Genomic DNA, 23,918 nt, shown 5'->3' with positions numbered 1-23,918 from the left:
TTGAAGTAACTGAACTGAGATCAGGATTCTGCTCCTGGGGACACAGGGACCACAAGAAAGAACCAGGCTAAGAACATCCATGAGCAGATATAAATCAACCACTGTGTGACAATTTATGGATTCTTGGGGCACCTTTTTAAAAAACCCAAGAGTTGCTGCCTCATCATACCTTACAGGTTCTGCTGTGCCATGTGTGGGTTGGGGCAGAGGCTACGACTGCTTTAGTGAAAACACGCAGGCAGGGAAAGGGGTGAGGTGGACGCCGCTATGTCACCTCAGACTGTCAGGGAAGGAGTTACCGTCTACAAAGGAGATCTTTGACTACACACCTGGAAGGAAGGTAGACATTCAGGCCAATAATAGCGATCAGCTTGTGCCAAGGCCCTGGGGTAGGTCCACAATGGAGGTGGGAGGACAAAGGCAGAAGGGTTATGTGGAGAACGATCCCCCCAGGCCCTTGGGCCCCGTGACTGGAAACACTGGAGGCCTTGAGTGACGGGCCTCCTGGTGTGACTTGAGTTCTCTCAGGATGGTCTGGCTGCTGTGGGATGAACACAGGGAAGCAGGTGGTCCTTGACGAGGTGACAGAACTTAGGTCTGCAGTCTCTACCCCAGAACAATCAGCATTCAGGACTAGAACAAGCAAGTGAAGGGGGAGCCTGTGTTACCGGAGGCCTGTGAGCTTCCCCGCTGTGGCTGCTTAGTGGTGTCCTGGTGTCTGTCTACTCATGAAATGCCGCGAGCACATTCACCTTACAAACTGTGTCCAAACATCTGCAAATGACTCCGGGGTCAAAGGTCAGCCAAGTATAACCGTTAGAGGAAAAATAACCAGCTACCAACTTTCCACAACATAATCTCAGTGATGAGTGTCATCCTCTGTACCTGGAATCGCAGCACTTGGGAGGCCGAGGCAGGAGACTCTCCAAGTTTCAGCCTGAGCTAAATGACAAAAGTCTGTCTCAAAACCCAAACCGACGCAAAGATAAGAAAACAGAGGTAAAAGGCAGTCCTCCGGGATTTAAACGGTTCCATTTTCACCGATTTTATAACAGCCCTGACTTTGCCTCTCAGCCCACAGACCTGACTGTTTACTGTGAGGCCACTTAAGGAGCTGCTGGCAGCTCCTGGTCAGAGCTGTTAACAGGGTGGTGAAAAGGGGTCAGAGTACAGACAGCTTGGGGAGCTGCGCTCTGGCGTCTGTACAGAGCCCGGCACAGCACAAGCGGAAGGCACGCGGCATGGCTCTCAGCTTTCAACCCCTGTACCTGAATTAGGTGCTAAAATGGGGGAATCCCAGCAAGGGTTGAAGTGGAAAGGGGGTGTGTGTGTGTATGTGTGTGTGTGTGTGTGTGTGTGTGTGTGTGTGTGTGTGTGTGTGTGTGTGTGTGTGTGTGTATCTTAGGGCATGCTATAGACCAAATCTGTCTTGTACAAAGATGGGGAAAGCCCCAACTTCAGAGGTAGAAGGTTCATCAGACCCCAGCATAGCCCAGAACTTCTTGCAGATCCTGGGCGAAGGATGAGGGTTCTCTGGGCCCAGCGTCCTCTGGAAAAGACTGTTGCAGGGAGGGCTGGAGCACATGTGGGTAGACCTCTGCTTAGGGGCTTTTGTAAGGAGCCTAAGGCATTAAGGGTGTGCTTTAAGTGTCCAGAGAACTACACAGGGAAGGTAGACCTGGGGACTGGTAGACCAGTGTGTGTGTGTGTGTGTGTGTGTGTGTGTGTGTGTGTGTGTGTGTGTGTGTGTGTGTGTGTGTGTGTGTGTTGGGGGTGGGGGCTTGGGATGTAGCCTTGCCTAGTGACAGAAGTCCTGATAAGAAGCCTGTAGGTTTTCCCTGCTCACAGAATTTCAAAGACCCCCAGAGTAAAGATGACCTGATGTTAAATCTCGGTTGTCAAGTTGACCATATCTGGAATCCTCTAAAACTCAAGCAGCTTCGAACACCCGTGAGGGATTTTCCTGATTGGATCATCTGAGGTGGGGAGACCCACCCTAAATCTGGGCCACACCTTCTGGTGGCAGCCCACATAAAAGAATGAGGAGGAAGGAAGCATCTGCGTTTTGCCTGCTTGCCCTCACTCTCGCTGGTGAGTTCATCTACCCTGCTGCTGGGGCACTCCTTCCCTGGCATTGAAATCCACCTCGTTCTGGATTCTAACAGAAGACCAGTGCTCTTTAGGAATCCTTTGGGACTCCAGCTCCAGATTGTGGCCCATGAGACATCCCATCTCACGGACTGAACAATGCAACAGCTACCGGATTCTTGACCTTTCTGAATATGAATATGAATATGAATATACCATCAACCATACTTCAGAATTCCTGCCAGACACGGGAGCCTGCTGCCTCTTTGGGATAAAGGGACCATCTGTGTGTTAGAGAGGCATCCAAATCCCAGTTGCCTCCCTCTGGGGCTGTTTCCTGAAGAAGGCAGAAAGTTTGATGAGGACCAGAGGGGGTGATCCCTTCTTGGGGATCAACTGGTGTTTGCTTTGGGACAGCTGACCTGGTATGGCCCACAAGAGAGATTTCTGAGAATCCTTATCAGACTCATTTGATCTGAAGCTCGGAGGTTGGAAGGAGACCTAGCCACGGGTGCAGTGGTCCCAAGATAACCTTATCAGACAGCAAGGCCAAGGAGGGTCAGGACTAAGGAGTCCACTGCAGGTGGTGTGTGTGTGTGTGTGTGCACAGTGTGGCAAAGCACTGCGGCTGCAGGAAGGCATTGCCTTGGGCTGACTGGGTGCTGTTACAGGGAGAGCATTCTCCATCCCTATGGAGTTCTCTACACCAGAGTCTTGGGAGGACCTGTGTTAGTCTCCCAATCCCAGAAAGGGGTTCAGGACCCAGGATGAAATTTAACTCTCACCTCTACCCTCTCCAACTGTCTGGACCCAACTTCATTACCATACCTGGTCATCTGTCCACCAGCCACTCCAGCCATGACTGCCGTGTGGCGTCTGGCAGATCATTTATGAAGTCAAGTTCCCTTTTCATCCATTTGACTTCATTAAAATAAATGAGAAAGAAAAAAAAGTGAAGCAAACCCCGTGTTGGACCCTTCCTGATGTCATAATCCTCTGGCCCACATCCCTCCTCTGCCCTCAGCAGGCTCTGTCTCTGGAGTGTCCGACAGCAGTCAGTCCTCGGCTTTTGCTGGGAAATTCAGGAAACAAGACTATCTGCTAGCTCCATGCTGGGACACTGTGTCAGAGGAGAACCGATCTGTGGGCTCTGGGCCCGGCCATTATCTTAAACACTTGTATGCATGAATGAGAAGAATAGCGGTGGCTCTGTGTGAAATGGTCGGGGGATCTGAAAACCCAGGCCACCTCTGAAGGAGCAATAGTCATTCATTCATTCATTCATTGACAAATACATATTTAGTATTGACAAATACGAATTTCATGCTGGACAAAGTCTGGGCATTTTAGGGGAAACTGGGTGCTCTGATAAAGCTGTCTATAGGAGACAGGCTGACACAGGATGGGCCTGACTGGACCAGAGAAACCTCAAAGACCGGCTTGTGAGAAAAAAACAGGAGAGTCCCGGAGGAGGGGTTGGGCATGCAGCACAGACGGCGTGGTATGGTGAGCTTAGAGGACAGGCCTGGGGAATGCCAGTCAGCAGTTCCCACCAGCCCCTTCCAGCAGCACCCGCCAGTTCTACACTGTAAATAGACTTTAAAGATGAGCATCGAGGGACCCCCACTCCATCGTGGAATCGCCACAGGGCATTCACAGCGACCAACTGCAGCAGCCAGCAAACTACCACTTCCCCATCTGCCCCTGTTAGTCACACCTCCCCACACCGGGCAGCCACAAGCCTTTGGCACATCCTATCACCCTTGCCTGACACCATTTTCTGTTCTCTGGATGACAACATGGTGAGGTCCTGTGAGAGGACTCAGGCCTCCGTGCCCAGCACTTCAGGACAACAGACTCCGGGGACTCCAGTGGGTCGGGCAGGAGAACCAGGCTTCCACCGCTCGGTGATGGCGGGAAGCAGCTGGCTAAGTGGAGACTGGGGAACCTTCCATTTCTTCAGGACGGCTGCCAGAGGGGGATGATGGCGCCTTGATGGCATGCAGAGGGGGGAACAGGCACGCATCGGGAGGAGCCGAGAGCCATAGCTCTTTCTACACGCGTCTGCAGAGTTCTGACCTTGAACCTCAGATTTCCAACTCTGGACTCGAGTCCCAGCCTGGAAGACCAGCTGTCTGACCTTGCCCGTGAGCTTCTAGCACACAGAACGATGCTCTGGCCATGCTCCTTGGGTCCAACTATGGACCTGACGGTTCTGAACAAGGGCGGCAGTGACCTTGAATTTGAACGGTCGCATTCCGATGCAGGACACACAGCTGTAAGCCTGAGAGCCAGGATTCCAACCCCAAACGTCAAACCGCAGCACCTTGATCTTCCTGGAGACCCTCTGAACGCTCAGGCCCCTCTGTCTGAAAAGGAGCTGGTGTCTCTCTGTAAGAACGGGACACTGAATGATTGACTGACTCCATCACGGGGCTGGGACGTGGCTTGGTAGGCTGGATCCTGCCCTGCGCGCACATTTTTAGCACCTCATAAATCAGGCGTGGTGGCTCACACCTGTAATCTCGGCACTTGAGAAACGGAGGCAGGAGGATCAGGATTTCAAGGTCATCCCTCTGCTACAGTTGAAGTCTGGCTGTCCCAGAGCCACCAAAGGCTGGAGATGATGAAGGAAGCAATGGTTTACGCTGCTGCATGCCATGCTGCTCTGTGATTCGTCTCCTTCTGGCCCCTTGACAGCCTGAGGGTGACTTTATTACCCCCACGCTACAGAGGCAGGTCCTGAGCTTGGAGCCGGTTCAGTTGACAGCCTCGACATCCGTGATCTGCCTGCTTTGGCTTCTTCTGCAGCCTTCTCCTCCAGACCCGGTCAGAGGTGGGGTGAGGGGCTCAGAAGCCATTTACCACCGAATGGGTTTAAGATCTACCCTTGAGTTGCCCTGACTGCTGTTTGCTTCTACCAGATGGGAGCTGACTTGGTCTGGGAAGCCGGGACCCATCTGAGTGGAAGCCGTTCACTTCATAAATCCTTGCCACCCTGGGCTGTGTTGATGGTAAGACTGTAAAATGGAGCAGAGGACTGTGGACTATGGCTGGGCCCAGTAGTGCCTGCCTGGAATGCATCAGTGAGGGGTTAGGGCCCTAGCTCATCAGTACAGCACTTGCCTAAACTCCCAGAAAAGATTTGGGGTGTGGTCAGCAGTGAGAAGTGGCCTAGAATCTATCAGTGAGAGGCTGTGCCATAGCTCAGGGGTAATGTATAGAGTATTTTCCTTAATCCACCAGGGAAGGACTGGGGCGTGGCTCAAAGGGAGGCTTAGCTTGTACAAGGCCCTGGGTTCCATCCCCAGCATCATGAGAAAGATGGTTGACATGGCATACACCAGGCAGCGGTGCCACAGGGTGGTCGGAGGAAGCGTTCTGGGTGTGTCTACTAGCATGTTTTAGGTCGAGGTTGGAGAGGTTGGCATTTGAGTTGGAGACTCCCCAGACCCCTTCCTGATGGCTGAGGGCTTAAGCATCACAAGAGGTTAGGAAGGCTCTATCTAGCACTGCAACTCAGAGAGTGATGTGTAGTGGAGCATGCGTGTGAGGCCATGGCTCTACATAAACCAGTACACCAGGGCACATGCCCTTAATCCCAACCCTTGGGGTGGGGTGAAGACGGTAGGATCAGGAGTTCAAGGTCGTCCTTGGCTATATAGAGTCAGAGGCTAGCCTGGGCTACATGAGACCCTGTCTCAAAACACCCTCCACCTAAAATTGTAAGCTGTTAAGTGCCCGTGGCACTCGGACACTTGGGCAATGGACCCACGGTCTTGTTACTATAGCTTCTTTTTCATGTTGAACTTGGTACAGCTCAGGTGACATGTCACTCCCTGCTGGCCAGGGCCCACCCAGCCTATCCCTCAAGAGCAGTGGCCAACCACCATAGCCTGCACTGTTGTGGTCTACCTTGTCCCTGACACCCACCTCTGGTGACGTTGGGCTGACACTGGGACCTGTTTCTGCAGCCCTTCCTTCCAGCTGTTTCCTGTTGGTGCCACACCTTCCCTGGCAGACCTCCCATCCCCACACAAGGAGCTTGAGGGGACAGTCGAGACAACCTCACGTCATCCTACATGACGTGCCCCTTTGGCACCAGCTTTAGGGGCACCTTAGGGACTGCCCAGCCATGCAGGGTGCAGTGTTTCCAAAGCTCCCCTCCAGTGCTGGGGAGATGGCTCAGTCAAGCACTTGCTGCTCGAACCCGAGGACCCAAGTTCAATCCCCAGTGCCTGCCTGAAGCCAGGCTTGTAATGTGATCCTCTACATACACTATGTGTAACCGTACCACACCAACACACACAAAATGAAGATAAACAAAGCCCCTCGTTTTTGTTTTTTTTTTAAGATTTATTTTACTCATATGAGTGCACTGTAGCTGTCTTCAGACACACCAGAAGAGGGCGTCCAATCCCATTACAGATGGTTGTGAGCCACCATGTGGTTGCTGGGAATTGAACTCAGGGCCTCAGGAGGAGCAGTCAGTGCTCTTAACCGCTGAGCCATCTCTCCAGCCCCGCCCCTGGTCTTAAAACAAAAATGCTGGCCATGCTGTGGTGGCACACATCTTTAATCCCAGCACTGGGGAGGTCTCTACCAGGGGATCACTGAGTTCAAGGCTAGCCTGGTCTACAGAGTGAGTTCCAGGACAGCCAGGGTTACATAGAGAAACCCTGCCTCAAAGGACCGACCCCAACCCCCAAAGGCTCTACTCTGCGTGTAGAGTTCTTTTTTTTTCTTTGGTTTCGCTTTAGGTTTTGGATTTTCAAACAGGATTGGTTTCTTTGTGTAGCCTTCACTGTCCTGGAACTCCCTTCTATAGATGAGGCTAGACTCAAACTCAGAGATTCTCCTGCTTCTGCCTCTAATGCTGGGGTCAAAGGTGTGAGCTACCACACACCACACTCTGGTTGGTGTGTTTAGAGTTCTTTGTCCCCACTTGACGGCGTTTTGAAGAAGGTCACCCCATTTCATCCTGGCTGCAGCTCTTAAATGTGTAGCTGGCCTTGCCAATGGGTGCCTCAGGAATTAGGGGCTCCAGCCCCCATCTGCTTTGTCCCCAGGCCTGTCCACTCCTCTGGTACACCAGAGGGTAATGAGCACCCTCTCGACTCCGATGCACACAGAGCTCAGAGGCTTACACTTTAAGGATGCTACCGGTGTAGCCTGCTGAAGGCGGGACAGGGGACCTTCCACGACATGCGCTTTCAGAGATTTTTGGAGCCAGAGAAGCCATCTGTACCCATCGAGGATGAGGGCGACTGTGGGACCCTCCCTCTTCCTGCTCCTGCCAATCATTGCATGTGGCAGTCAGGCAGACCAACAGGTCACAAGGTCACGAGGTGCTAGGCGAGGGCTGGGAAGAGATGGATGCCTGTTGCTTCTGCACCCTGCTGAGCACAGAATCTCGCCATGAAGAGACACGTGACTCCCTGCACTGGGGCCACCGTGCGCATTTCCCAGCGAGGCAAACAGGCTGAGAAAGGCAAAGGTGCTCAAGGGTCAGATATGTCATGTACCACACATGGGGATTAAGAACACACGCCATCTGGGGTTGGGGATTTAGCTCAGTGGTAGAGCGCTTGCCTAGCAAGCGCAAGGCCCTAGGTTCGGTCCCCAGCTCCGAAAAAAAGAAAAAAAAAAAGAACACACGCCATCTCCTTCACTCACTGCCTGTGCGTGAGAGGAGGGTTGGTTTCTAGAGGGGGAGGGAGGCTCCTGCCCACCAGGTTTAACCCTGCTACACACCAGAAACACTTTATCATGGAAAGGCCTCGACACCACTCCATCCAAACTAGTCATTTGAGGTCTGAGACTGTCTCTCGGAAGAGCTGATGAGCCAAAATCTGGAGTATCAGGATGGACTGGTGGACACAGCCAGACACAGGGCCAGAGGCCCAGCAACGGCAAGTGATTTGTACAAGGTCACACAGCTAGTTTGCCTTGTCCTTCCTCTGCACCAGGCTCTATGGTGGCCTCAGAACACAGGTCAGTCAGGTTTTTCTATCTTAGGCTTCTTCATCATCATCACCACCACCATCATCACCACCATCACCACCACCATCATCACCACCATCACCACCACCACCACCACCACCACCACCACCACCACCACCACCACCATCATCATCACCACCATCATCATCACCACCACTACCACCGCTATCATCAATGTAGGCTTTGTGGCCATACATCTGAAAGCAGTTGTACTTAACAGGTCAATGAATAGGTTCGGCTGTGTTCCCATCAAATTTTACTTACAAACCAGGCAGCCCTTCTACTCTACTTTAGAACATGAGGCGAGGAAGACAAGGCAGGGAGAGCATCCTGCTTCACTCAGTGAGAGGAAAAAAAATGCAGAATAGAATAGAAAGCAAGAGTGACCCCATTTACGGCATAAGGAGAAATCTAGACTCAGCAATTCCTGGACAAAAGGAAGATAAGGTTGTACATTGTTGCTGGATATCTGGGTCCAGCACTGTAAACTCCAAAGATGGTGAACTGGAAAAGCCTGTTTCCAGGTGTGGTGTGGCTCAGCCTTGGCACACGCCTTTAATTCCTTCTACTGGAATGCAGACACGTCCTTACTACTCACCTTTAATCCCAAACAACAAAGGTAAAGTTAGTTTATGGAAGGAGGCATCCGTGTTTGAAAGCGATAGTTGAAAGTCTAATTGAGTGGCAGACAAAGTGACGAACCAGGGAAAGATTTGACAGAATGAGTCAGAGATAGGATATACCCAACTCTCACTGGAAGAGAGGAGGAAAGGGAAGCTACTTAAGGAGCAGTGCAGAGAGAGAGAGAGAGAGAGAGAGAGAGAGAGAGAGAGAGAGAGAGATACATCAGGAGAGTACAATTACAGTACACCCAGGGGAGTTCACCTTTGTCTGTACCCTAGATTCCCATTAAAACACCTTGAGTCCTTCCCTCCTTTAAATCACGCCCACTGTGTGTCCTTCCTTCACAGCATGCCTACTGTGTGCAGTATGATTATCTTTCTTTGATTTTTTTTCACTCCACTCACACTTGACTCCTCATGAACGCCATGGTGGCCAGAATCCTCCTGCCAGCTCACATGGGTCCCCTCCTCTTGGCTAGAGTGTTTCCAGTGTCCCCTCACAAGCCAAGCACAGCTAAGTGATTGATTGGTTCTGACATGATCGGCTTCAACGTAGGCAATGAAAATCAGCCCTGAGATTTCGCTGACATAGTTGGTGCCCAGGAAGGAAGCCTGAAGAGCCAGAGGTCATGTTGATGCTCCCCACTGAGAAGCCAAGGTAAGAACAGAATGTAGAGATGGAGGAGACCGAGTCCCGATGATGTGTGTGAGGTCCTAGATCCCGCCGTACCTGAAGCCTCACCTCACTCAGATGCAGCTTTGCTTGTGATATTCTGAGCTGCATATCTGTCCTTATAACCACGGGGTCCTGACAATTGCCTCCTCGGCACCCAGTATGGTGCTCAGCATATCATAACATATACTGATTGGTTGTTGTTCAAACAGGTGGCATCTGGGCACATGTACACCACCGAAACAGAGGACTGGCAACTCTGGAGCTGAAGAGACTGTCCCTTTGCTGGGAAGGAGGACTGAGTCAAATTTCAGCCACTATTTAAGGCTCATTCCTCCAGGAATATTTCCTATGTAAGAAAAAGACACTGAGAACTCATGGTGACACCGAGAACTCACGGTGACGGCTGCTCCCATGACCTCTGTCTCCTGGTTCCTCTGTGTGGATGCCATGGTAGTGTCCCTCTCCCTCCTTCTGGAAGGCCTGGGCTATGAGGCCAGTGTCTGCTTTGCCATCTGCAAGGCCCCTAACTCCCAGCACAGCGCTACGTATACAGCAAGTGCTCATTGAGTCCTGACTGAATGGGCATGAGTTCTGGATCACACCATCACCTCCTCACTACCCTTCCAGCCTCCTTACAAGCTGGGGCTGCAGTTAGCTCCACTGTACGGCAGAGGAAACTGAGGCACGCCACTCCAGGCTAACACTGGCCGAGACTCCCACAGACAGACTGGGTATCTGTGCCCACTGGGCAATGATTCCCTGGCACTGCCTCATAACCTCACACACTCCAGATCCAGGATCCAGCCACCGCTCGCTCGCCCAGTGCTTGGCTTCCACCCTCTTAAAATCCATCGTCACCTCCGGTGGCAGAATCTGCCCTTGTCTTGATGAGGCCGGCTCTCTACAGGGCACTCAGCATACGGAGATGCCCTGTGAGCACACAGGTCCATTCCCAAACAGAAGCGAGGCCCAAGGTGAGGAGCTGGGGTGTGTGAGGCTCCAGATGGGCTCTTCAGTGAAGGGCAACATGTGTGGGTGAAGTCACACTCCTAGCCACGTGTCAGTCCCCCATACATGAACAATTCCCTTTTGTCCGATTAGTAATACTCTTAGCTAGCCTTATGACTGCCTCGTTCGTTCGTTCGTTCGTTCGTTCGTTCGTTCGTTCGTTCGTTCGTTCATTCATTCATCACACAGCCCCTGAGGTTTTATTCTGTGGCAGCCACTGCTCCGGGCACCAAAAGCTTAGGCAGCCCTAAGCTCTGTCCTTTAAAATCACATCCAACGGGTGGGTAGGGAGAGGAACCCAGAGTTCAGAGATATAGAGTGTGTGTGTGTGTGTGTGTGTGTGTGTGTGTGTGTGTGTGTGTGTGTGTGTGTGAAGCTACCAGGGGAAGAACCCAGAGCTGAGGACATGCCTGAACCACTAGCATTTGAGCAGGGATCCCCACCAACACAGCGTGAGTGTGGTTGGGGGGTGATCATGGGGGCTGTCTCTAGGATTGACCCCAGTGAAGTCAAGAGCTACTGCAAAGGCCCTGAGATGGGAAGGCACCTGGTTGGTGTGGGGTGGTGTGAGAGAAGAGGTTTGAGGGGAACTGAGTGGTAGTGGGTGGCCGGTGAGGAAGAAGGGTGCAGGGTGTCTGAGAGAGGAGAGCTGGGTTGTTTTGAGCCGGAGTCTCACGTAGCCCAGGCTGGCCTTGGACTCACTGGGTAGTGGAGGATGACCTTAAACTTCAGATCCTTCCACCTCCAGCTTCCGAGTGAGAGCTGAGGTTATCAGTGTGCACTACCATGCTTGGTCTATGCAGCCCTGGTGACAAACCCGCACGCTGGGCCAGCTCTCTGTTGACTGCTAGGTCCTCAGTCTCCTTGGAGGATTTTGAGCAAAAGAGTGGAAGGCAGGCTGTGGGCTGGGGTGGGGAAAAACAGTAGTGAGGAGCTCTGGGTAAAGGGCGGGGACAGGGACAGCAGTGGATGGTGAGTGGTGACCACGTTCTGGGACAAGGGTCCAGAGTCTCCCCTCCTGCTGTCATAGCTTTCTCACTATCATGGAGAGCCTCTATCCTGCTCAACTGCAGGACAAACCAAAGGGCTCTTCTGTGGGTGAATAGGGGGCCACGTGAGATGGTCTGAAAATGCCCGTTATCCCACAGCCTTGACGCCGGCCCCAACCCAGACGGCCACACCGGACACTTCTAGAGCTTTTAGGGTGATGGGCCACACGGGCATAAGCACTTTCCTCCCAAGCCCCTACCTGGCACTTCCTGCCACTCAGAGACACCTAGGGCAGCACAAAGGGTTGGGAACAGCGTATCCACAGGAAAGAGTGTCACCAGCTCCTAAACTTGTACCACAGCAAACCACCAAACGTGAGACCTGAGCCACAGGCCCGAGAAGTCCGGACCTGGCAATGGTGTGTTAGCAGCCACACTGGAGCACAGGAACAGGCTGACGATGGGGCTCAGTTGGCAGAACGCTTGCTTGCCTAGCGTGCTCAAAGCCCTGAGTTTGTCCTAAGCACGGTGTTTGGGAGTTGGAGGCAGGAGGATCAGAATTTCAGGGTCACCCTGAGCCGCAGGGTGGGCGACACAAGGCCTTGCCCGAAAAGCAGACGAAATGGACTTCATCAACATTAAAAGGAGCTCTCTGCAAACGTCAGCGTCAGCAGAGAGAACACACCCACGGGACGGGGGAAGACAGTCGCAAATGACATCTGATAAAAAAAAAAAAAAAAAAAAAGGATGTCCTGAATATATATAAAGGGCTCTGAAGGCTGGAAGACGGCTCTGTGGGTAAAGGGCTCCCTACACAAGCATGAGGTCCTGAATCCAATCACCAGAGAAAAGAGGATGTGGTAGTGCTTGGGAGGTGGGGTCAGGGATCCCCTGGGCTCTCTGGCTAGCCAGCCTAGCCTACCACAACAGGCCACAGCTCCCAGGGAGAGAGACTCTGGAGGAGGAGCACTCAAGGTCAACCTCTGACCTCCCCCCTCCCCCCATACTAAAGGACAACTCAACCACAAGAGTCAAATAATTCGATTGTAAAGTTGAATGAAGGAGGCTGGGGAGTGAGCTCGGAGGGCTAAGGCATCTGCTGCCAAGCCTGCCAACCCGAGTGAGATCCCAGGGACCCACATGGTGGAAAAAAAGCTGCAACTCAGGAAAGTTGTTCTTTGGTGGCTACGTGAGGGTCATGCCACCCCCCTCATGCATATAAAGTTTATTAAATAAAACAATGACATCATTTTATCTGAGCACAGGGCCTAAGTGCTCCTCGGCATCCTGGAGGCGCAGAACCACAGTGGGAAGTGGGCTCCTCTGGTTGGCTACTCTGTGAACAGAAGGAGCCGGTGCACAGACAGCACAGCGGTGCGTGCCTGGAATCCCTGCACTGAGGAAGCTGAGGCAGGAGAATGTCTAGTTTGAGACTCTTTTTTTTTTTTTTTTTTTTTTAAATGGGACAGTCATGGTGGTGTACACTTTTAATGCTGGCACTCGGGAGGCAGAGGCCATGAGGATCTGAGTTGGAGGCCAGCCTGGTCTACATATGAGTTCCAGTTCTAGGACAGCCAGGGCTACACAGAGAGACGCCGTCTCAAAAAGTGGGAAGCTGGCACAGGTGCGGTAAAGTCAGAGCCCTTCCGCTTTGCTAGTGAGAACACAGAGTGAGGTGGCTGCTACAGAAACAGTTTCTTAAAAACTTCGTGAGGCCAGGGAGCGGTTGCCATGGGGAAAGCCACACAAGCAGTCCCTAGAGCCCACGTAAAAGCCTGCCACTGGGGCACATCCATAATCCCAGTGACTGGGAGGCAGAGATGGGAGGGTCCCCGACGCTCATACACTGAAGCCTGGGACAGAGCAGAAGACCACTAAAGTTGTCCTGTGCCCCCCACATGTGTACAGTCATGTGCACATACCCAAACTCACATACACAAGTATGTTTGTGTACACACAGAGAGAGATAGACAGACAGACAGACACAGAGACAGACAGACACAGGGAGAAAGAGAGACAGACACACACACAGAGACAGAGACTTCTGCATATAGACTGGAAAAAAATGAGAGTAAGATTCAGTTGTTTGTACCCCCACATTCCCAGCAGCCAAGAGAGGTGAAGCACCCAAGTGTCCATCGACGGATGAAGCCAGAAACGAAATGTAGTATATCTACACAAAGTCTTAAAAGGAAAGAAACTGTGTCGGGTCACAGTGTAGATAAACCCCAAGGACCTTAGGCTACACAAAAGAAGCCAGGCACTAAGGACAGGGATGTGTGATCCCTGTGTGTAACTTTCCTACGAGAGTCAAATCCAGAGACAGGAAGTCCACGTGTAGTTCCCAGGGGTTGGGGGTCACTTGGGGTAGGTGCTGTCTAATGGGGACCGAGGCTTGATTTTGGTAATGAACCGTTCCATGCTGGCTGCATAACACTGCGCACGTCTCCTCGCTTAAAACTGTGAAGATGGACAGTCCTATACTTGGTGGGTTTTACCAAATTTTAAAATCACCTGGGGCATGTGTCCACCACAGGCCCTGGTCACTGGAATTTAGGTGACCCCAGGGGACACTCACTTCCCAGTCCCAGCAAGGCGAGATGCTTCTGGAGCACATGCACCTTGGGAGTGCAGAGGGCAAGACACACCCCAGCCTGTAGGAGAGTCACATGACAACCTTATGTCACCAGTGGAAAAAACATGAGGATTGGCACCCTGGACATTCACCTGTAGATTCTGGCTCCTGCCCATCCCCCCCCACTCGGAACTGGCCTCCTGTCTCAAGCTTTACCTCATGACACCTAAGTCTGCCAGAGACACCCAAATCGAGAATGCCTACCTAGGGAGATGGCAGGCACTCCTCTAGTAGATTACCTTACAGATAACAGTTAATGCCGCTCTTGTGTCTCTAGGACCATCTGGTCCATCAAGCGTCCTTTGGGGACAGAGCCAAGACCACTCCCATTTCAGGCAGCAGACACTAGACACATCTCTCATCTTCTAGCACACCCCTGTGAGAAAAGTGACTTTCTGGGGCAGGGCAGCATCCCTAGGATGCATCTGTACTTCTGAAGACCATCGTCACTGCCCAAGACAGATTCGTCAGTCAGAGCACCCGGGGTGGGCTCTGTCCCAGCCTCCCATTCCTTGTGGCTGCTAATCCACTTCTCTAGATCTCAGTCTCCACAGCTGTAAGAGGAGAACAGATCCATGGGGCTATGGGGTCCCCTTTGTGTGTGTTTGTGCAGGGTACAGGTGTGCGAGGGTGTGTGGCGGTCGGAGGGCAACCTTGGGTGTCATTCCATCTCGTCTGAGGTCAGATCTCTTCGTTATTTACCACTAGCTAGCTGCCGAGCAGCTTCTAGTAACTCTCCTGCCTCCCCATATTGCCTCTGAAGCAATGGGGTTGCAGTCGTGGGGGACTGTGCCTGGCTTTGTGTAGGTTCTAATGATGGCTCGCCCCTCCCCCACCGAGATGTCTCCCCAGCCCCAGCCCCCATCCTCCTGGCACTGGGGTCACACCCAATGGCGACTGTCACTACTGCTGCTGTTGTTTCGTTTTAATCCAAGAGATGACAGCGATGTTGAGGGTGTGCAGCCTGGGATGTGCGCTGCTGAGATGACCTCAGCTAGGGGGTCTGTGGCAAGGTGCCCTCGTAGCTCATAACACAATCAGGACACACCAAGTAAGACTCCCACTGACCAATCTTTGGTTAATTCTTCCAGAATTGGATCTTAAGTACATGTGCTGAGATATGAGGAGTGACCCCCCACCCCCAAAAAGTGGATAGCAAACAAATGTGTCGTTCCCCCCCCCCCCGGGACTCAGAGCCTCAGCTCCAGCCTGGAACAAGATGGCTGTGATACGTCACACCTCTGCCCCTCCAACAGCAGCTGAGGGCAGCTCTGGTTGGGGCGCTGGGTCCCTGAGCCCCTCCCTGACTTTTCTGGGTTCCAGCGGCCAGAGAAAAATCCCGCAGGCTTGCAGCAAACCTGGCATTTTCTCAGGATGACGTTTCGGAAGGAGTTTATTCCGCAGATGGATTAGGAGAGACAGTCAGACCGTAAGCCTTTTAGTCACTGCCCCTTACGTGGGTGACAACTGACCTCTGGAGGTAATTCAATGAGGCAGGCAGAGCTGTGGATTCCGGATGGCTGTCACCTGACGGAACCGTAATTCTTTGCCCCAAATCACACAGAGGAAGGGTAAAGGAGCCAGGCTGAGCCTGGGCAGCCCAGCTTTGTCAAGATGCTCCCATCTAGGCCAAGGATGGGGTGAGGCGGGAGAGGTTGCAGGGCTGGGTTTGGAGATGCTGTCTAAGATATGAGAGTTGTCCCCCACCCCCAAGCTCCCTGCTGGCACTTTGACTTCCTAAGGGCCCCGCTGCCAATATTCAACCCCGTCACTGTTCTACGATGAGGACCAGAGAGATCCGAGAATGGCACCAAACTTGGAGTGACTAGGAAAGTCAAAGGAGCAGCCCAGCCCAGCCCGTGGGTTCCCCTTTCCCCAGTAAGAGCCTGGATCCGCCAAGCCTGACTTCAGTACTTCCCACTCGTGATCACATCTCACCCTCCTATGGCCCCAAGGTGCAGGCTTACACCATCACATTTACGGATTGGGAAGCTAAGAAGGGTCCAGAGTCCACAGCCAGGAGAAGGCAGGACTCACATCCAGCTCTGGAACGGCCCTCGGGCTGAGTCTCTGGCAAGCGATCCCTCTTAATCAAATAGACATGGAGGTGCCCTGCCTGGCTCAGCTAGGCAACGTGGAGCACAGGGGGCCCTGGGCTCCGGGTGTCTCCTCGCAGTTGATGGTAACACACAGATCCTCCTAGCTCAGGTGCTGCAACCTCACCCAGCCACATCCAGCACCACAATAGGACATGTAGCTACAAAGGAGGACTCTGAAGGGCTGCCAGGAACTGGCGTGGCCAGTCGCCAAGTGCTGCCTCATGCCAGGAACTGGCTGAACTCTTCACTTGGGCACGTCCTGGGCCTGCATGGTGGCCTCCCCCTAACTCCCATTTCCTACACGGGAGACGGAATCCAGGTCCTCGGAAACCATGGGAAAGAATCTGCACGCATTGCGCCCACAGTCGGTCGGAGCGCAATTCTAGCCACTATCTCCAGGGAAAGGCCACTTCTGCTTTTGATATAACACGGTAATGATAATAATAATAATAATAATAATAATAATAATAATAAAAGATAGCCTTCCTATGTTCTGTGTGTAAATATGTAAAAGAGTGGCAGTGCAGGGGCAGATGGGGTGAGGACAATGTCTCTACTTCCCCAGTACTGGAATTAGGGCCACCGTGCCTGGCTTTTTCACATGGTGCTAGGATTTGAACTCAGGTCCTCATGGTTGCTAAGCAAGCTCTTCACCAATCAGTCCATCTCCAGGCCCCTAAAATTTACCTTTATAGGTCCTTCCTTCCTTCCTTCCTTCCTTCCTTCCTTCCTTTTCCTTGTTTTTTATGATAGGGTTTCTCCATGTAGCCCTGGTTCTCCTGAAACTCGCTCTGTAGACCAGGCTGGCCTAAAACTCAGAGATCCGCCTGCCTCTGCCTCGTGGTTTGTGAGATTAAAGGCATGCACCACCACGCCTGGGTTTACCCTCATAATTTCTGTTCTCAAGGTACACTCACAGCTGGAATCCCTTGACTCAAGATATTCCTGAAGGTGGGTGTGGCCACCGTCCCCACTGGGCAGACACACTCACTCAGATGGTGTGACTGACCCACCCGAGCTTGGGAAAAACCTGGATCCAGACTTGATGCAGTGTGAATGAGACCCACGTTCGAATACTTGGTTTCCGGTTGGAGGAAATGTTTGGGAAGGACTAGGAGGTGTGTCTCTTAGAGGAGGTGTGCCACTGGGGGTGGATCCCAAGGTTTCAAAAGCCCACACCAGCCCCAGTTTGCCCGGTAGATCTTAGCTCCAGCTTCAGTGCTGGGCCGTTCTGCCTGCCTGCCACCACCCTTCCAACCATGACGGTCACGGACTCAACCTCCGGAACTGTAAGCAAGCCCCGAATTAAATGCCTTCCTTTAAAATTAGACCTGGTCACAGTGTTTTGTCAGAGCCGTAGAACACTAATTAAGATGCTCCACTTTGCCATTCCTACTCAATTCACACAGTTACTGATCCTTCTGGCGTAGATGAAGGTGCATCACCTCCCAGAGCCAGTTCCCTCTGGTGTGAAAGGTCTTGCTTTCAGTCATCAAACGCCTTTGACCATCCGTAAGCACACCCACTTTCCCAGATTCCCTGGCCGCTAACGCATACGTACATCTTAGGTAACGCCACTAGAACACCCACGAGGGTGCTCCTGGGTAGAGGGGAGGAGGTTTGAAGGAGAACACAGTGGGACACGGGAGGAAGTGACACTCATGGTGTGGGCGTCCCTGTTTCTACATTGGAGGGCTGGATCTGGCAGTCATAGCTCCTGACACCAGGCATCAAGCACAAGTACCAAATCACTTTCCGGGTTTAGAGAAGCAGAGAGGGAAAGAGTCTCGATTCTGGGGTGGCAAGATGGCACGGTTGGAGGACTGACTGCCACCAAGCCTAATGACCTGAGCTTAATTCCTGGGACCCACATGGCAGAAGCAGGAAACACAAGTTGTCCTCTGACTCCCGCAACTGTGCTACACACAGACACACGCAAAATAAATAAATAATAAATAAACGTAACAAAACGCACCGTTTAAAACAACAACACTTGGGGGCCAGCAAGTTAGCTCAGCAGGTAAGGATCCTTTCCACCAAGCCTGATCCGAGTGATGGAAGATCGGAATTGATTCCCCTGAATTGTCTTCTGACCTCTGACCTCTGGCTTCCATATAAACTCTCACACATATATAAACGAATAAGGGTAATAAAAAAAAAAAAAAAAAACACAAAACTGGGGCTGGAGAGTTGGCTCAGCGGTTAAGAGCACTGACTGCTCTTCCAGAGGTCCTGAGTTCAATTCTTGGCAACCAAATGGTGACTCACAACCATCTGTAATGGGATCTGATGCCCTCTTCTGGTGTGTCTGAAGACAGCTACAGTGTACTCATATAAATAAAATAAATCTTTAAAAAAATTAAACTTAAAAAGAATTCCTGGTAAGATTACTGAGCCATCAGCCTAGCCTGCTACCCTGCAATGTCAGGAGACACGAAGTAGCACATCTCCCTCCGTATAGAAGCTGATGTTTCTGCTTTGTCATTTATGACCCACAGAAGCACTAATGGGCGCCCCACTGCCCAGGAAGGCTGCAGAAGGAATGGCTAGGTCACGCCAGCTCCAGACCACCGATCTGTGCCGAGCACAGTAAACATCCGGCAATTTGGAAGTGGTCTCAGAGCTTTAACCTGGAGACTCGGGGCTGACGCATTAGCTCTCCTCACACCACACTGAGAGAGAGAGTGTGTTCCCAGAGAGCAGGATCTCTGAGGAGGCCCTGGCATGCCTGCACTGCCTCCCTGCCAGGGCTAACCCCACCTCCCAAACAACCTAATGGGTTTTGATTTCTAGTCCTCCGATGGAGGCTCCAGGGCCTGGGCTTTGGTTTGCCTCCCTTGGCACAAAAGCCATCAATTATTCACAGCATCGGTTCAGTCTCCCCAGGGTGCTGTCGGAAGGGAAGTGATTGCTGCCCATCCAGCCCAGGGAAAGGACCCCAGCTCACCCAAAGAAAGGACACAGCAACTTAGCACTGATAACAACCGCACCCTCCCACTAGTGCTGAGCATTAAGATTCCACATACACAACCTCACTGCCAAGTGGCCCCCAGTCTTCATCTTACAGAGGGGAGGCAGGAAAGGGAAGAAACTGCCTCTGCCCAGAGAGTAGTGAAGAGTGGCTGATTCCACAGCCCTGGTCTGTCCTTCCTCCAGGACTTGTGAGATGAGGCCATGTCTGATCCTCACAGGCACCTGGAAGGGATACTTGGCACTTGGCCTGTGCGGTTTCTGAGGAACCCGCGAGTCTCACGGTGCTGACAGGGTTCGCTTTGGAGATTGTGGGATGGGGTGAGCCAGGTGCAGGTGATAGAGCAGAGGTCCAGGGAACTGAGCCACAGGAGGCTGAGGAAGAATGGCTGACAGGTTTCTGAACCCTGAGAAAGTCAGTACCTGATTGCTTCTTTGATATATTTACCTATCCAGCCGCCCACCCATTCATCCACCAATCTACTCATTCACTTACCCATACATCTACCAATCCATGGACATATCCATCCATCCACCCACCCATCCACCCCCCTGTCCATCAAATGATCACCCATTCACCCATCTACCCATCCATCCACCACCCATCCACTTATCTACCAATCCACTCATCCATCTACCCACCCACCCATCTATCCATCCACCAATCCATCACCCACTTATCTATCTACCAGTCCACTCATCCATCTACCCACCCACCCATCCATCCATCCACCAGTCCATCATCCACACACCCATCCATCCAAACACACATCCGCCTCCATCCCTCCATCCACCCAGCAATCACTCACCCATCCACCGTACACAGAGTTATTTGGAGCCCTCTGAACCGGGCACCACGACGCATGCTGGGAACACAGCAATGTGTATGGTACATCCTTGTGCGTGTGAAGCAGAAACACACAGCCCAGATATGATCTCTAGTCGTGTTTAAAGATCATGCAGGAAAAATACTGCACTAGGTGACAGGGGACGGGACAGGACTCAGGGAGGTCTCCAGGGGGAAGCAGTTCGTTAGGAACTGTAGCAAGTAGGGACGTGAAGAGAAGACATCCACGGACGATCGGGGACGACAACTGTAAGCAGAAGGAAAATAAGTGCAAAGGTCCTGGGGTAGGACAGACTCTGATATGTTTCCGGACGGTAAGGAAGCCAATGGGACGGGGACCACAGGAGCCAAGAGAACAAGAAAGATGAGCCTGAAGAGCTCTGAGGGCCAGGATCTAGATCTCAGACGCATAGTGGCATATGGATTTCATGCTGAATATGATAGAAACCTCCGTGGGTTTCAGACGGATGAACAATGCAATCCGACTTGCACCTCGGGCTGCTGGGAAAGAGACTATAGGAAGCAAAATGAGAGGAGGCGCTAGGGAGAGAGGTGCCCTCGATCACCAACAGAAAGAAGTGGGGTGTTCAAAACCTCGCCTGGGGGAGGGGCGGGGAGGTACATTTCTGACTACTCCTAGTTGCATGCTTTGTGACCTTAGGCAAGTTCCCTCACCTCTCTGAGCCTTGTACCCGTTAGGCATGTATTTGCTCAGTGGCTGTGGACGTGTGCGCTGACCAGCCAGCCCATTTTGGCTCTGGCTGCAGAAACTGCAAGAATGTGTGAGCTGACATCCCGGCCTGGGATCACAGCGAGGTCATCATGATGCTGTCCGACTGAACCGATTAAGCTGAGAAAGAGGAGGGAAGACGGTTTATTCCCACGCACTGCCTCTTGCAAGCCGGCTGCCTGTGCCCTGCAGCCAGGTGCTAACCCAAACACAGTCCTTCGCCTGTTTCTTCTCAGGGAGGGTAAATCCCCACTTCCTGTCCCTGGATCCAGTGTCTTAAGGACAGGGCAGGTGAGGAAGGAGGGGCCTACCTGGGCCTCAATGGGCTGAGCAGTGAGGGAACCTGTGTCAGGCCTAGAAATAGCAAAATAAGTCTGTTGATCCTAAGCCGGCTAAGGGTGAGTGCCTTTCGTCTTAGAGGGAGGCTTTCTGAACACGGAAACTAGGGAAGGATTATGGTCTCAGTCTTCCAGGAGGAGACCAAGCCCAGAGGCAAGAGAAAGGGATTGTGGGCTCTATATACCAAACTACTAGACACCCTTCCTATGTCTACTGCAGACTTCTTGAGCAAGTCAATTCTCCAGAAATAACCCCACAGAGTCCCCTGAGAGAAGGGACCAGTGAGGGGCCAGCTGAGCCACCAAGACTCCACACTCAGAGGCCAAGCTAGCCAAGAGCCAGGCCTTGCTTCTAAACTATGGCTGGCTGAACAGGCAATCTTGGTCGCTTGCTTCTGGTCCTGTTTCCTGGGCTCAGCGCTCAGCGACAATCTTGTCTCTTCCTGGACTTGATCTCTCTGGATTCCCACACATCTCTTTTCTGGGCCCCTTCCCAGCCTCCCATGCAGCCCTGAACACACCGCGCTGTCATTTACTCCTGCCACCCAACACGCAGGCCACGTGAGGCAGGCCTCACCCTCCAGACACGCCGAGGTGCCAGCCTGACTCAGAGGAATTGCACCTGCCTTGGTCCTCACCCCAGTCCTCTGCTGGCCCCCAAGGCTTCCGCCTTCGCCCAGCAGCCCACCCCGTGTGAACGACCTCACCCCTGACTCTTTCCCCTGCCTATTTTTCTGCTCTGATTTGGAAATTTACATCCTCCTCCAACAGCCAACTGCAAACTGCTTCACACAGCAAAGACACAAACAAGGAGTCAGCCTGGCCCCTCACCCACAGTCCAGAGCCTTTGGGCAGGCCTGTTCTTGCCACTAGCCTTCCCTTTCTTTTGTCATCTCTTAAAAGGCCCCGGCCTCTTCCAGGAGTGTCAGTAGGCTGCATTTACACCCTTCCTTATGAGCAGAGTGGGGTTATACTACAGGGCTAGATGCTACATGCAGGGCTCGCTATTCCAACATGGATCTAGGCCTGGAGGGCCGGGACGCCAAGACTATCCAGCAAAGCTCGGCTCTGCTCTCACCAAGGGTGTAGCATTCTAGAGTATTATAAACCATTTCCCCTCAACAAAGTGGGGGGAAACAACAAAGTACACAGCACTGAATCACATGGGAAGGATGTAAAAGCAGTGGTCCTTGGAGAACTCTCCTGGAGTCCCTGCCTTTTACCAATACTCGACGTGAGGAGCCAGGAGCCGCTGTGTAGGCCTCCATGGGGGGAACAGACTCCAGACTCACCTTGGCGGCCACCGACGAGTTGGGCTTCTCCAGCAGGTCCCAGAGTTTCTTCCTCTTCTCTGCACAGCACGTGTTGTCGAACTCCTCGCCCTCCCGCTCCCGCAGCGTCTCGGCCTCGCGCTTCAGCTCCTCGTTCATCTGCTCCTTCTTTTGGTGGTAGCGGGCCTGGCAGCAGGACTCCAGGTAGATCTCATCGATGCCCCAGTAGTCCAGCTCCTGGCTGAAGCTCAGCGCGCACATCTCCTCCATCATGTGCAGCCGGCCGGTGCGGTAGAAATTGAGAATGGAGGTAAAGGCGCCAGGGTGGCGGTCGAAGAAGTACTCGTTGTCCTCGAGGCTGTAGTCGTCGCACACCTGGAGCAGGGAGTCGTGCGTGTTGCAGTCCCGAAGCTTGCCCAGCCGCGTGCGGGGCAGGCGGTCCAGAGTGCGCCACAGCACCTCGTGCGCCAGGCCCCCGACGTTGAGGCGCACCCGGCGCGAGCACGCCTTGCTGCGCACGATCTCCATGGGCTCGGGCGGCAGCGAGCTGGTGGAGCGCGAGCCATGCTTCGTCATGCCCGCCGGCATCGCTGGTCTGGCCGCCCCCGCCCCCCCTGCCCCCCAGGCCGCTGTCACTCGACGGCAAGGCCCGCTGCCGCGGGGGCGGGGGGCGGGGAGCTCTGCAGGCCGCTGTGGTGCAGGGGTGCGCGAGGGCGGGTGTCACGGCTACCGTCTCACCTCCATCCCGACGGCTGCGAGGCAGAAAGCGAAAGCGGACACGGGTCAGCGAACCGTACTGCCAGGCCCCTCCCCCAGGGTCCCCCACGGGCTTTGACCTTCCCAAGGCTTAAGCGGCTCAGGGTAGTTGGGGGGCTGGAGGGGGGGAGGGAGAAGGGGGGAGGGAGGACGGATGGCCGCTGTTCCTCCCTCCGGTGCTGAAGTCAGCCCCACCCCAGGACGAAGGGAGGGGTGTCCCTCCAGGCGGGAGAGGCCCCCTGGAGGCTCCCAGGAAGCCCCACCCCCGCCCTGGCGAAATCCGGCCGCCCGGGGCGCTGTCCGCCCCGTCGAGTGCTGAAACTCCCTGCTCTGCGGGTCTCGGGATGGAGAGCCCAACCTGGCCCCGCAACGGGGAGGCAGGGGAGAGGCAGGGAGAACTTTCTTTCTTTCTCTCTTTAGTGAGTTCTCATCTCCTCCCACCCCAAGATAGTCAAGATTTTGGGTGGGAGCATAGCGATGGCATTGGGCTTGCTTTTTCTAAATCTTAAAAGATTTTGGGCCGAGTGGGGATCGTGGCGGCTACCAGATGCCCACCTGTCGGAGGCCACCAGGCAACCCTGTCCTGGGGCGACCCACTCCTCACTGCACCAGGACCTGAGGTCGCTCCCGAGACCAGGTGAGGGCTGAAGGAGCCCAGCCAGCGGGGTCTGCACCTCCTTTTGCCCCCCCAACCCTAGCGCAGGAGGGGCGCGGACTCCTCGGGATCCGCCTGCTCGGTGCTCCCCTTCTGCCCCTCCTCCTCTCTCTTTCTCCTCCTCCCCCTCCTCCCGCTCCTCCTCCTCGCTCCTCCCGGCGATGGCTTTTTATAACTCCGGGTTCTGCGCCTTTGCCCGGGCTCGGAAGGGAAGGGGTGGGGGAGGTGGG

General features: G+C 53.4%; 1 protein-coding gene across 1 annotated transcript in view; it reads right to left on the bottom strand.

The window, feature by feature from the left end:
- Kcnb1 (potassium voltage-gated channel subfamily B member 1) overlaps positions 1-23,698 on the bottom strand; it is an 87,693-nt gene extending 63,995 nt beyond the window's left edge. Inside the window, exons 1-2 of the mRNA XM_032904764.1 lie at positions 23,589-23,698; positions 22,299-23,029 (exon numbers count right to left, since the gene is read on the bottom strand). Coding sequence (XP_032760655.1) covers positions 22,299-22,865 — 567 coding nt within the window. The 5' untranslated portion in view covers positions 22,866-23,029; positions 23,589-23,698. The remainder of the gene's footprint in view (positions 1-22,298; positions 23,030-23,588) is intronic.
- Positions 23,699-23,918: the final 220 nt, after the last annotated feature.

Source organism: Rattus rattus, chromosome 5 (assembly GCF_011064425.1).
Source record: "Rattus rattus isolate New Zealand chromosome 5, Rrattus_CSIRO_v1, whole genome shotgun sequence".
Lineage (NCBI taxonomy): Eukaryota > Metazoa > Chordata > Mammalia > Rodentia > Muridae > Rattus > Rattus rattus.
This window is presented reverse-complemented; position numbering and strand designations above follow the sequence as displayed.